Below are 15,422 nucleotides of genomic sequence, written 5' to 3' on the forward strand. Positions count from 1 at the left end.
GGAGGGAAGGGTGAGTTGGGGGAAGGGTAGTCAAATGGTGGGTAACAGAGCGACTTGCAGGTGTTTTGTCTGCGGCCACCCTTTGCGGGATTAGGGCATCGGGCTATAGATAGATAGATAGATAGATATACTGTAAAACCTTGATATAACTGACTTCTACAGACTTGAATTTGCTTTTATCCCAATCAAGGAGTTACCAGACTAAATTCCAATACAGTCACCCCTCTCATAAAGCGCGAATATTGTTCCTGCCAGGTCCCACTTTATGAAAATTCCACGTTATACAGCCATATGTTTACATGTTAAAGGGTTTCATGGTACCCAAGCCAGCCCCAACTCCACCTTTTGGAGCAATTTTCCGAGATTTTTCCCAAGACATTTGCCTACCTAAAAATGACTTCACTACCCACAAACACTGGAGGATTCCTCAACTTGAACTGAAGAGTTTGTGTGTGTTTAAAGAGTTGACTGGAACTTCTTCCCTCTCCTGTCGGTTGCAGTACATGACCAGGTACCTTTCCATCATAACAAGCGCTGGGTCAGACGAACAGTTGACTCGTTGACTTGGCACTTTTTGGCAATGGCACAATTACATTCTCTCTCCTTTCACTTGATCACGTCAAGCTTCTGCTTGACTCGAGTGGCACAGGAATCAGGGTTGCCAACTCACATTTTCAAATGTTGCTATGCTCATGCCTACAAGTTGCTAAAATGTCGCTAACCATTCTATCAAAAGTCACTAATATTACTCCCCCCCCCCCCACATTTTTGTAATCAAGTTACAGCATTTTTTTCTGCACAATATTGACGAAATAGGCCAATGTTAATCAACAGTTCAAACATGGCCAGAGTGGCACAAAAATCAGGGTTGCCAACTCACATTTTCAAATGTCGCTGTGCTCATGCCTAGAAGTTGCTGAAATGTCGCTACCCATGCTATCAAATGTCGCTAATATTACGCCTCCCCACCACCCCGACATTTTTGTGTTCAAGTTATAGCAGTTTTTTTTTAACAATATTGACAAAATAGGCCAATGTTAATCAATAGGCCAAACATGGCCAGAGTTCCCTCCACTCTATTTGCTTCACCAAGTTTCTTAAGTGAGAGAACAATATGTTGCACTCCACTAAAAGGCTCTACAGCTTCCCATGTTTGTGTTTGTGTTTCTCAAGGTCGCACAGTTTTGCAAAGTACACTTGCAAACTTTACAAAATCCATTTCTGTCATCTCCAGGGGCCTTGAGAAGCCAGTTTTTGTACTTTCTGCGAATATTGTGGCTTGCCCATTTTTAAGTAAATCCAAGCACTTTCTTTTTGGGCTCATAGTAGACTCGTAACTGAGTGCATTGTGTGCACTGTGTAGGTCTAATACATACTGAAGTTTCATAACGACACGTCCTGTATGGACACTGGTGCCACTTCTTAAATAAAGTTGAACAGCTTGTTTCTATTATATTATCCTCATCACAGATCATTAACAGAAAATTGGTTGGCATTTTTTTTCTAAGTCGTACCAGACGTACTTAGCGCTACCATAAGTACTAAATCTCATCCATACATTTTAGTACCTAGCAAAATTGGCATAATCTGTGGCTTGGTCTGGGCAAACAGCCATGAGGCAGGGAGGAGGAGGGGATACATCACGGGCAGATGCAACGTGCGCTATGACTAAATCTGCCCACGTTTTGTCTGTGCTTTACCGTGTTGTGACCAGTTGTCTCGCGTAATGACTAAATATTCCATAATTTTTGGCATCAGGCAGCGTTTTCACTATAGCAGCAGCATGGTACGTTCTTTTAAGAAATGGGCAATTTCTTCACCCACGTAATATTTGTCAAAATCGCGTTTTGACCATATCTTGGACTAAAAAAAAAGGGCCATGCTATGACTGTTTCCGCGCTCTCTGATCATGCGTTATGTGAGAGGTGACAGTATATCGGAAAAAGTCCGATAAAGCCAGAAGCAGTCCGGACTGCCTGACCATTTCAGCTATGTTCACCACAATAAAGTAAATAAAAAACATGTTTATCTGCGTACAGTACAGTATTACTTAATATATTATACCATTTTATTATTGTAGTGAATGTATAATACAGTACAGTACTGCAATGGTAGTGAAAACAGTTTAAAAACCGTTGGTGCCATCCAGACTAATGTCTGATAAATTGGAAAAAGTCCCGGATAGCAGGGAGAAGTCTGGATGTCGCTTTTATTGGAATTTTGTTTTTTTGGAATGGTTTGGGCCCCAATTAGTCTGTTATAGTGAGGTCTTACTGTATATATATATTATATATATATACAGTTTTGTGGGCTCATTGCCTTTGGTTTCTTCTTCCCCACATATATATATATATATATATATATATATATATACGCTCAAACCTCGATTTAAGGGACCTCCATTTAAGGGATTTTGGATTTGAGGGACTCCATATTCTACCTGACAAACGGACAAGACCATTCAAAAATGATACTAATGTCTAGGTTACACACATTAATATGTTTCTTTATACAGTACCTGTAAAAAAAATATTCATAATCATATAAGTAAGATAAGTGAAACAATCATTGCATTTCATAATAAGACTGTCTTTATATATGGTAAAACAATGGACATTTTCATGAATGGGACGAGTTGATTCCCCATTTAGTCCCTTAAATGGAGGTTTGAGTGTACATATATATATATATATATATATATATATATATATATATATATATATATATCTATATATATGATCTATATCTATATATATATATATATATATATAGATATATATATATATCTATATCTATATATCTATATATCTATATATATATATATATATATATATACACACACACACACTGCAAATTGACTTAGGACCTACACAGAGAATTGCTATGGGAGAGTTGTCTGTCTCTGCTTTGTGTTTCCACCTCTACCAAGTGAATTTTTTGGGCAAGAAGTAACTGGCAACTCCTCTGGTGTTGGCGGGAGGTGGTGAAACACTCACCACGTCAGTGCTTGCCCAGAAGCGAGAGTGGGAGAATATGTTCCCATAGCTCCGAGATTGCACCTCCTCCTTTTTTCGTACACATTACTGTTTGCCCTGTTATTTTCCTAGAGTCGAGTTGTTATGCCTGGAAAGTACTGCTCAAGGGATGAGGGGGTACATATCATTGCATGGAGGCAGGATGACATCCCTATGAACATGATCTGTGAACATACTGGACACGCAAAGTCGATCATCGTGAAGATTCTTGTTGCAGTGCGAGGCCTGCCACCTGATGTCATACCAGAGCAGAAACATGGTGGTGGAAAGAAGAGGACAACTTCTAGAGGTACAGATGTGCTTCTGAAGACGGAAGTAATCAAGAATCCTCGACTGACAGCAGCAGAATTGAAGGGAATCCATCCCCAGTTCGAGTTGTCATGCATGGAAAGTACTGCTCAAGGGATGAGAGGGTCTGTATCATTGCATGGAGGCAGGATAACATCCCTATCAACATGATTTGTGAACATACTGGATGCGCAAAGTCGACTGTCGTAAAGATTCTTGCTGCAGCACATGGCCTGCCTCCTGATGTCGTACCAGAGCACATGCATGGCGGTGGAAAGAAGAGGACGACTTCCAGAGGTACAGATACGCTTCTAAAGAGGGAAGTAAGCAAGAATCCTCGACTGACAGCAGCAGAATTGAAGAGAATGCATCCCCAGCTGTTACAAGGCGTCTCAATTCAAACTATCCAACGCCACTTGCAGAAGGGGCTTGGTTTGCCAAGCTGCACCACAGCCAAGAAATTGCTTCTCACTGACCACATGAAGAAGCAGAGCATTCAGTTTGCCAAGAAGTATGCACACTGGACATCGGATGAGTGAAGAAAAGTTACGTTTTCCAATGAAAGCACATTTCAAGTGTGTTCTGCTAAGGCTCGTTGTCCTGCCTCCCGTAGTTGATATGACTCTGCTTACACAGTGCCAACTGTTAAGCACCCACAATCAGTAATGGTATGTGGGTGTTTCTCAGGTGAAATGGGAAGGGGAGGCCTCTACTTTCTTCCTAAGAACTTGATGATGAATGGTGGCCAGTACAGTACATTCAAGTTCTGAAAGATCATTTGTTAAACTTTTTTGCTATTCATGGGTGCGACTTTTTCATGCACGATTCAGCTCCATGTCACAAGTCAAGAAAGGTGACAATATGGATTCAGGATAATCGGGCTGAGGTCCTCGACCGGCCTGGCAACAGTCCGGATCTAAATCCAACAGAAAACTGCTGGGCAAAGATGAAGAAAATCATGGCAGAGAAGAAGACACCCAATCTGGACAACCTGAAGACTAAACTGACAAATGTTTGGTGTATAGAAATGTTCTTAGATTTCTTTAGAGATCTAAGTGATTCCATGCCAAAACGCATCCAACAGGTTCTGAAAAACAAGGGAAACATGATTTCATATTAATGAATGGCATTTCATGAACAAGCATTGTGATATACTATGATTTCTGTTTTTTAATACCTTGTGGGGGGAGGTCCTAAGTCAATTTGTGGCAGCTGTATATATATATATATATATATATATATATACAGTAATCACTCCAATATCCGGATCAATAGAGCCATCGGTAGGTTCGGATATTGGTTTTGTCCGGATATTGGGCCCCAGCTTATGGACTTGTACTTACGGACCCTAACACAGAGAAACACCTATACAACTCCCTCCGGACATGCATAGCACCTATTTAACACCCAAATCACACCAATAAGGCACATAAATGACTGAAATAAATGCAATAGACACATAAAATGTGGGTTTAGAAGTATGTTCATACATTAATAAACATTCTGGTACTTATGGACTCTAACCGAACCTAACCTAACCGAACCTAACCGAACTCTGAAAAACACATTCCTACTGCACATGCATGAGGTAAGTTTAGTATGGAAAGAAGTACAGTATGACACTTTCTGGTAAGTATAGTATGGGAAAAAATACAATATGAAACATTCTGGTAAATATAGTATGGAAAATAGTACAACATGAAACATTTTGGCTACTTACAGCAAGTCCCTGGCCACCTCGATGAATAACCGCCTCTCTCGGACTCTGACAGTAAGAACGATTTCCTGAAGCACTTGCACTACACTCTTCCTGAAGTCTTGCACTGAACTTAGTCACTAACACACAGAAGTCCGTTCTTTTCACAGTGTTCACTTTAGTCCAAATAATGTTCCATTAAATTTAAGTGTTGCACATTAACTTTTCCCAAGTTTTTTAAGTTTCCAAAGCCAAAACAAAGAAGGTTAGTTACGTTAAATTTCTTTTCTACTTAGTCTTTTCTCCCAACTTGAAAACCTTAACACAACACACCGTTTTTCACTGCACAACACTCAAAATTGCCGTGTGGTCTAGTGGAGAAGTTCTTGCTGTTTATTCACTGTCAGAGCCCGAGAGTATCACTGGCAGGCGTCCAAGGGGTGCATCGGTGGGTAGTGGTGATGGCGTACCGACTACAGAAGACTCTGAAGACAGCCGCAAACTCACGTCGAGCGGTGACTCCACTGTAGCTGATGTGCTGGGCTGTGGCTCGGAGCATGAGGGCCTGTCTTGGGGAGGCAACGGAGGTGGAACCAGGGCTTGGCACAGCGGGGTCACGGGCCTGAAAAACTGTCAATCGTTGACTGACGCAAGGACCGACGATTCTGGCGATTGATGATGCGCTGCCGGAAAGCACGCACTTCCTCCACGAGTCCCAAGGGCCCCATCTCCCTGTCGCAGTCCAGGTGTTCCAGGTAGTCTAGGACGAACTCTAGATGTTCCCGGGAGTGCGCTCAGCTTGGGGATGGCTGGAGTAGTGTCCTGCTGGGCGGAGTCTGCATCATCATCGCCTTCGTCGTCGGAATCTTCAAGTTCGGGACTGACACCAGCAACCGAAGACGCGATCTCGATATCAGACAACGTCTGATACCCAGGATCGCCCTCAAGTCGTCGTCCAACCACTCACGAACATCGTCCACATCAACATCGTCGCCGTGCGTACGAGCCGTGCATGGAAGTCATCCACGTCAAACCCTAGGAAATCGTACTCCACATCTGTTCCGAGAAGCAGACGAGACCAACCATTTTCAAGAGTTTTCACAGGGACTTCCTTCCATGCACTAGCCCAGTTGTACAGCGCAGACTTGATGTTGTAGTGGCGAAGGTTTTCCAAAGTCCGCTTGCCTCGAGTGTCACGTCCTTCCCTGCGCTCGTCCTCGTCCTCGAGAACCACCATCACCTCGTCCAGGAACTTCCGACGGTACAGGCGCTTTGTTGCCACGATCACTCCTTGGTCCATTGGTTGAATGAGAGCAGTCGTATTAGGTGGCAGAAACATGCACCTAATACGGCCATTCTCAGCAACCAAGTCCTTGTCGCACGGGTGGGCAGGTGCATTGTCGAGGAGAAGGAGAGCCTTTACCTGGTCGCGAGGAATTCCCAGTGTCTTCGTCTGGTAATGTATGACCTCCTTGACGAAGTGATGGTGAAACCAGTCTTTGAAAATCACAGCTGTGAACCATGCTTTCAAAGAATGGTACCATACGACAGGAAGGACATCCATCACCCCACGAAGGCACCGAGGCTGCTTTGCACGGCCAACAATAACGGGCTTAAGCCGGTGCATGCCGTTAGCATTGGCACAACACAAAGCAGATATCCGTTCCTTAGAAAGCTTGCGGCCAGGTACACGCTTCTCCGTCTCATGGGCGAGAGTGTTCGTTGGCACCGAGCGATAGAATAGGCCAGTTTCGTCAGCGTTATAGACTTGACCGAGAGTGAGGCCCTCCCTGTCGATCAAGCCTTTCACCTTGTGCCGAAACTCGTCCACTCCATCCTCGTTAGCGTCCAATGCTTCGCCATGTGCTTACGGTTAGTAAGGCCATGTCGCAACTTGAACGCGAAGAGCCAACCCTCGGATGCCTTGAAGTCTAGGGCGTCGTGAAGCCTTGCAAACTTCTCAGCAGCAGCCTTCAGCTCCGTTCCACGTACCATCACACCAGCTGCACGTTGCTGTCGATACCAAATCAACGTGGAGCGGTCGATCTCTGCATACTTGGGAGTAAACATAACCTTCCTCTCCACGTTGCGTTTGCTTCTCGACGAGAAGTCAGCCGTGTACTGCATGAGCTTGTCTCGGGAACGCTTGATATCAAACAAAGTCGACCGGAGCCAGGTTGAACTCGCGGAGAATGCGAGAGGAAGACCAACCCGCATCATCATTCTCCAATATCTCCCGTTTCTTCTCCAGAGTCAACACCACTCTCTTCCTTTTCTCAGGAGGCGGGGCCATCATCACACACACTAAGAGTAGGGCAGAGAGCAGCAGGAGGCCTTGCAGCAAGTACGGCACCACCACAAAAGCGAGCACGTGGGCAGCAATGTATAAGAGCGCAGTTATTGTCGCGGTGAGAGACAGGCGGGAAGTGGGAGGATGCAGCGGCGCTATCGGACGTCGGAGGAATGACGAACCAAAACAATGCTCTCACGCTGCGCGCGGCCAAGTTCAAATTACGGACGGCAAAAAATCGATTTTTTTTCCAATTTTTTTGGATTTTCGGACCATTTTGGGAATGTTTGATCCCAGGACGATAAGGTTCGGTTAGTGGGGATGTTCGGTTATTGGGCGTCCGGATATTAGAGGGATTACTGTATATATATATATATATATATATACAGTAGGTTTGCACAGTGCGCGTCATCACAGTGCGCGATTCGCATTGAGCGAGAGTGACCAAAAATCATAACCAAAAACCCTTGAATGCGAGAGTTTACTGCACAGAATGCGAGGCAGAGGCAAGGAGTGGCTCAAAAATGCCATTATCTATTAGTCCGTGACGACCCCTCACACAGCGTTTCACGAGTCGTCATGTTGATGCGCGGAAATTCCCGGGAATTCTACTGTTGAGAATGAAGAGGATGCAATGTCAGAAGTGTCAGCATTGGACTTTGAAGGGTTTATGGCCGAAGTGAGTGACTTTGATGCTCCTGGGGAAGGTGCTCAAGAGGAGTCCGTGGAGGGAAGTGTTGGTGCAGTGGGAGGTGCGGTGGGGAGTGCGGCGCTGAAAGTGTTGCTGCGCCTCGGAACCCCTGTTATTTAAGGTCATCAGGCCTGTTGTCTACTGTTGTTAAGGTGACTACCCATATTTTTGTTATTGTAGCTATAGCTGCAGATGTCACTGATTGCATTGCGCATGACCCTCGTGCGGTGTGGTGCGGGGAGGATCTGCCCATTCTCCCCTTGGGGCTAAGATGCGAATAAATGTGTTTGAATGGATGAGTAAATGGGGAGTGTGTCGTCCTGTCTCGGCTACCTCCCTTTCCTTGGGGGAAGCAGCCTAGGTATATAGATAGATAGATAGCTATAGCTTTAGTACAATGTCTGCAAAATATGACCTTTATTATGTCTCTAAGGGCCAAAAAATGTCCAGGTATGAGGGGATACTGCCCATATGTAATTATTCCCATAAGATTATGTATTCCCAGTACGCGAATTCCCAGTGTGCGAGGTCGTGGACCGCCCAATCTCTTGCGCACTGTGCGAGCCTACTGTATATATCTACATCTACATTTACATATATATATATATATATATATATATATATGTATGGGCAAGCACTGACGTGCTGAGTGTTTCAACACCTCCTGCCAACACCAGAGAACTTGCCAGTTACTTCTTGCCCAAATTATTTACTTGGTAGAGGTGGAAACACAAAGCAAAGACAGACAACTCTCCCACAGCAATTCTGTGTGTAGGTCCTAAGTCAATCTGCAGTGGGTGTATGTACTGCATGTATATCTATATCAATATCTACCTATCTATCTATCTATCTATATATACACACAAATATACTTATATCCAGACGCTCTAATCCTGTAAGGGGTGACTACAAACAAATTGCCTCCATGTCGCTCTGTTAAGAGCCATTTCACCGCCCTGCTCCCAGCTCACACCCCCCTCTCTCATATACCTTTCCACTCCATCTCCCCATCTCATCCTTTGCCTTCCCATCCCTCTCCTCCCTCCACCTCACATACACTCTCCTTGTTAGTCTCTCACTCTCCATATGGCCAAACCACCTCCATGTATTTCTCTGAATGCTTTTTATCACACCCACATCCACACCACAATGCCCCTTCACTTCCTCATTTGTCAGTTTGTCTCTCCATGTGACTCCAGATGCTCCTCTCAAATAACCCATTTCCACTGCTTTAACTCCTGACTTGTGTCCCTCCAACAGAGTCCAAGCTTCAGTTCCATTTGTTGGTATACACAATACCGTCATGCTGTGGCTTTTTTATTTCCAAGCTCACTACCCAGTTCCTTATCATTGCTTTCAAAGACCCTGCAACCTTTCTTTGTTACTGTACCCTTTCAAGCACTTCACCCTCTAAACTTCCATCCTTATTCATGCAAGAGAGTTCACTTTCCGAGACAAATGTATATACAGATCATATAGATATCTGGAACAATTTGGGAGGGGAGATGTTTCACTTAATGAAGAACACTGCATTTAAAAACAGAGTAGATAAAAGCAGATATGGAGAAAAGACAACATGAGCTTAGTTAAAACCCCGATAACTGTACTTTAAATTGGTAAACACAGGCATCCCAACACACATGCATGCATGCACATGCACACATGTGTGTATGAGTACACACACACAAGCATACATGCATGCACATGCACACATGTGTGTATGTGCACAAACACATGCATGCATGCACACAAAGTCAGCTCCTTGAGATTCCTGATTACTAGCTTTATAATGTGGTCATTGAGTGTTGTCCTGTTTTGTGATTATAATCAGCTTGAGTTGTCTGGTCTGTAAAACCTCGGCCAAAGGAAGAACCACGGATGTTCAAATTTATAGTGGATGAAGCGACAGCAAGGTGGGAATATGGAGTCCATGTGGAGTAAACAAACCTTGGTGGTTCGTTTAATTATACGAGCAAGGAAATGCTAGGTAAACTGATAATGAAAATGATAAGACCAAGACTGGAATATGCTGCTGTGGTATGGTCTACCCACTTAAAGAAACATCATTTTCATCATCATCATCATCCAATCCTATGCTGCCCCACAAGGAGTGTAGGAGCCTGGGGCTAGGCAAGTTGGTCCTGACATTTAAGATGAGAGTGACCAGCCTCACTCATCCCTGAGTGGCATTATGTGAGCAATAACCCCAACCACCCCTTAGATATAAACCTTCACCGGCTCAATTTGACTGGAATGCTGCAATTACCCTCTAAACCACCAGCCGCCATAATTTGGTTAAATGGTTACCACCCAGCGTAGTAAATGGTTTTCTCGTGTACAGGAAACCATTTGGCTTGTCCCTCAGTGTAGAGTCACCCATAGACAGAAGGGACAGGAAAGAATGAAGGAAAGAAAGACAAAAGGGGGAGTGTAAAGTCACCCGTAGGCAGAAGGATGAGGAAAGAATGAAGTAAAGAAAGACAGAAGAGGTAGGAAGGAAAGGAGGGAGGAGAGCATTGAAACTTAAAGAAACATGTAAAAAATCAGGGAAGGTGCAATGACTGGCTAAAATGATACCAAGCTTAAGAGATTTGCAGTATGAACAGAGAATGGAAATTGACTGCATTACAGGAAGGAAGAGAAAGAGGAAATATGATAATGATGTATAACTGCATGCATGGTATCGAGAAACCTGATGGAGAAGATTATATCATACGGGATAAGGGGAGAACGAGAACACACAGGTTCATATTAAAGATACCAACTTGTTCAGGTGATATAAGAAAATATAGCATTCCAAGCTGAAGTACAGTAATCGCTCCAATATCCGATGTAATAGAGCCATAGGTAGGTCCGGTTATTAGTTTTGTCCGGATATTGGGCCCCAGCTTATGGACTTGTACTTATGGACCCTAACTCAGAGAAACACCTATACAACTCCTTCTGGACATGCATAGCACCTATTTAAGACCCAAATCACACCAATAAGGCACATAAATGACTGAAATAAATGCAAAAGAAACATAAAATGAGGGTTTAGAAGTATGTTCATACATTAATAAACATTCTGGTACTTATGGACCCTAACCTAACCTAACTCAGAAAAACACATTCCTACTGCACATGCATAGCTACTAACACCCTATTCACACCAATAAAGGACATTAAAGAGTGAAATGAGGTAAGTATAGTATGGAAAAAAGTACAGTATGAAACATTCTGGCTACTTACAGCAAGTCCCTGGCCACCTCGATGAATAACCGCCTCCTCTCGGACTCTGACAGTAAGAACGATTTCCTCAAGCACTTGCAGTACACTGTTCCTGAAGTCTTGCACTGAACTTAGTCAATAACACACAGAAGTCCGTTCTCTTCACAGTGTGCACTTTTGTCGAAATAATGCTCCATTGTAACTTACTAAGTGTTGCACTTTAGCTTTTCCCATTCTTTTAATTTTCCAAAGCCAAAACAAACAAGTCTATTTACGTTAAATTTTTTTTCTATAGAGTCTTTCCTCTCACAACTTTAAATCCTTAACACAACACACTGTTTTTTTCACTGCACAACACTCAAAATTCCCGTGTGGTCTAGTGGAGAAGTTCTTGCTGTTTATTCACTGTCAGAGTCCGAGAGTATCACTGGCAGGCGACCTAGGGGTGCATCGCTAGGTCGTGGTGATGGCGTACCCACTGCAGAGAACTCTGAAGACAGCTGCAAACTCACGTCGAGCGGTGACTCCACCGTGGGTGATGTGCTGGGCTGTGGCTCGGAGCATGAGGGCCTGTCTTGGGGAGGCAACAGAGTGGAGCCAGGGCTGGGCACAGTGGGGGTCACGGGCCTGAAAAAACTGTCAATGGTTGATTGATGCAATGACCGACGATTCTGACGATTGATGATGCGCTACCTGAAAGCACGCACTTCCTCCACGAGTCCCAAGGGCCCTATCTCCCTGTCGCAGTCCGGGTGTTCCAGGTAGTTTAGGACGAACTCTAGATGTTCCCAGAGTGCGCTCAGCTTGGGGATGGCTGGAGTAGTGTCCTGCTGAGAGGAGTCCGCATCATCGTCACCTTCAGCGTCAGAATCTTCAAGTTCGGTACTGACACCTGCAACCGAAGACGCAATCTCGATATCAGACAACGTCTGATACCCAGGATCGCCCTCGTCGTCATCCAACCACTCACGAACATCGTCCACATCTACATCGTCTCCGTGCGTACGTAGCCGTGCATGGAAGTCATCCACATCAAACCCTAGAAAATTGTACTCCACATCCGTTCCGAGAAGCAGACGAGACCAACCATTTTCCAGAGTTTTCACAGGGACTTCCTTCCACGCACTAGTCCAGTTGTACAGCACAGACTTGATGTTGTAGCGGCGAAGGTTTTCCAAAGTCCGCTTGCCTCGTGTGTCCCGTCCCTCTCTGCGCTCGTCCTCGTCCTCGACAACAACCATCACCTCGTCCAGGAACTTCCGACGGTATAGGCGCTTTGTTGCCACGATCACTCCTTGGTCCATTGGTTGGATGAGAGCAGTCGTATTAGGTGGCAGAATCATGCACCTAATACGGCCATTTTCAGCAACCAAGTCCTTGTCGCACGGGTGGGCAGGTGCATTGTCGAGTAGAAGGAGGGCCTTTACCTGGTCGCGCGGGATTCCCAGTGTCTTCGTCTGGTAATGGATGACCTCCTCGACGAAGTGACGGTGAAACCAGTCTTTGAAGATCACAGCTGTGAACCATGCCTTCAAAGAATGGTACCAGATGACAGGAAGGACATCCATCACCCCACGAAGGCACCAAGGCTGCTTTGCGCGGCCAACAACAACAGGCTTAAGCCGGTGCATGCTGTTAGCACTGGCACAACACAAAGCAGATATCTGTTCCTTGGAAAGTTTGCGGCCAGGTACACGCTTCTCCGTCTCCTTGGCTAGAGTGTTCGTTGGCAGCGAGCGACAGAATAGGCCAGTTTCGTCAGCATTGTAGACTTGACCGAGAGTTAGGCCCTCCCTGTCGATCAAGCCCTTCACCTTGTGCCGAAACTCGTCAACTCCATCCTCGTTAACGTCCAATGCTTCGCCATGTGCTTTACAGTTGGTAAGGCCATGCCGCAACTTGAACACGAAGAGCCAACCCTCGGATGCCTTGAAGTCTAGGGCATCGTGAAGCCTGGCGAACTTCTCAGCAGCAGCCTTCAGCTCCGTTCCACATACCATCACACCAGCAACACGTTGCTGTCGATACCAAATCAACGTGGATTGGTCGATTTCTGCAAACTTGGGGGTAAACATAACCTTCCTTTCCACGTTGCGTTTGCTTCTCGAAGAGAAGTCAGCCGTGTACTGCATGAGTTTGTCTCGGGACCTCTTGATATCGAACAAAGTAGACCGGGCCAGGTTAAACTCGCGGAGAATGCGGGAAGAAGACCACCCCGCATCAACTTTCTCCAATATCTCCCTCTTCTTCTCCAGAGTCAACACCACTCTCTTCCTTTTCTCAGGTGGTGGGGCCATCATCACACACACTAAGAGGAGGCCCGAGAGCAGCAGGAGGCCCTGCAGCAGGTAGGGCACCACCACAAAAGCGATCACGTGGGCAGCCATTACGACGAGCGTGCACTCGCGGCGAGAGACAGGCGGAAAGTGGGGAGGATGCAGAGGCGCTCTATTGGACGTCGGAGGAATGACGCGCCAAAACAATGCTCTCCCGCGACGCACGCGGTAAGTTCAAATTACGGACGGGATTTTTTTTTTTTTTTTTTTTTTTTTTTTTTTTTTTTTTGGGTGGTGGTGGTGGTGGTGGTGGGGGGGGGGTTCCCGGACCATTTTGGGAATGTTGGATCCCAGGACGATTATGACCAGGTAGTGGGGATGTTTGGTTATTGGGCGTCCGGATATTAGAGTGATTACTGTATAACCAAATGGAATACCTTGGATGAAAATGTGGTTTATGCAAAGAATATCCATGCATTCAAAACAAAGTTAGATAATTATATCATTGGAGACAGAACAATACGAGCTTAGCTCAAAATCTGCAGAACAAAAATAGGTAAATACAAATAGGCAAACACACACACACACACACACACACACACACACACACACACACACACACACACACGCCTGCATATATGCAAGTAAAGGATCCAATATACACTGCAAGCAGTAAGTGGTAAAGCTCAGTAAATCTAAGTAAATTGCAAAGTGAAGAACAACTTTATGAAATGGAGTACAGTAAGTCACTAGAATTATACTGCCACGTAGATGCTAAAACCAAGAAGAAACTGTACCTGCGATGCATCAAGGAAGGAGGTAAGTTGGTTGATCTGTTCTCGGGGTAGAACATCATCAAAGAACACAGACGTCATGCCTGAGCCACATATGGCTGAAGAACGGGTGAACTCCATGCAGCGGTGGTGGCGTATCCGTGGGTCATCTGGAGGGATCTCAATTGGAAAGCAGGGAGCAGCATAATCACATGACCTACCAAGGAATGGAAAGAGATCAAGACTATATAATACAGGGGTCAATAGATTATATGACACAACAGTTTGAGACTGTAACACTCATTCACTGCAATACTGGACAGTCACTCATCAGCTGATGTCTTAGCACTATTCCCTCAAAACAATGATGATGAATTACATTTCATTTCTTATTAATTTCATGAGTTATTTACAACACTGCTGTTACACCAGTTGGTGATGATGAACTAGGTTTGCAGAATCCCAGTGGAAAAACAATTCTGATACCACACATCTCCCCTGAGCTCCTGCTAAATCCAGTGCAGTGACAACACAGAATGCTTTAAGTACTGTACTTATTCCTCATCAACACTGGAACCATATAAATTTAAATGCTTAAATATAACAACATCTTGAATAAAGACTCTCTCTCTCTCTCTCTCTCTCAAGTGTGTGTGTGTGTGTGTGTGTGTGTGTGTGTGTGTGTGTACTGTATTTACCTAATTTACCTAATTGTGATAAACAGGAACTGAGCTACGCTCTTGGGGTCCCATCTCTGTTTCTCAATGTCAAATTTAGCTTTAAACTCGTTAAAGTTTTTAGACTGGACGATCTCTTTGTCCAGGCTATACCACAGGTCTATACATCTACTATATAAGGAAAACTATATTTCTTGATATCCTTCAAGCAGCTTGGCTTCTTCAGTTTCATTCCGTGTCCTCTTGTTACTCTCTTATCCTGTAAAAACAGATTTTTTTTGTCAATTTTATCTACTCCCAACATGGTCCTGAACATTGCAATCATGTCGCCTCTCTTTCTCCTTTCCTCTATGGAAGGCAAATCCAGCTTTTCCAGCCTCTCTCTGTACGAGATCTGCCAGACTGGGGAGCATTTTGGTTGCTGTTCTTTGTATTCTCTCAATCTTGTTTATATCTTTCTTTTTGTGTGGAGACCACACTACTGCT

The 15,422-nt window shown here is 44.6% G+C and overlaps 1 protein-coding gene across 1 annotated transcript in view; it reads right to left on the reverse strand.

Annotated features, from left to right (window-relative positions):
- Pxn (Peroxidasin) overlaps positions 1 to 15,422 on the reverse strand; it is a 493,078-nt gene that overhangs the window by 51,121 nt on the left and 426,535 nt on the right. The window contains exon 20 of the mRNA XM_080277593.1: positions 14,284 to 14,476. Coding sequence (XP_080133719.1) covers positions 14,284 to 14,476 — 193 coding nt within the window. The remainder of the gene's footprint in view (positions 1 to 14,283; positions 14,477 to 15,422) is intronic.

The sequence above is a fragment of the Coenobita brevimanus genome, chromosome 70, assembly GCF_032717465.1.
Source record: "Coenobita brevimanus isolate Jiangsu-jjx chromosome 70, ASM3271746v2, whole genome shotgun sequence".
In the NCBI taxonomy this organism is placed as follows: Eukaryota; Metazoa; Arthropoda; class Malacostraca; order Decapoda; family Coenobitidae; genus Coenobita; species Coenobita brevimanus.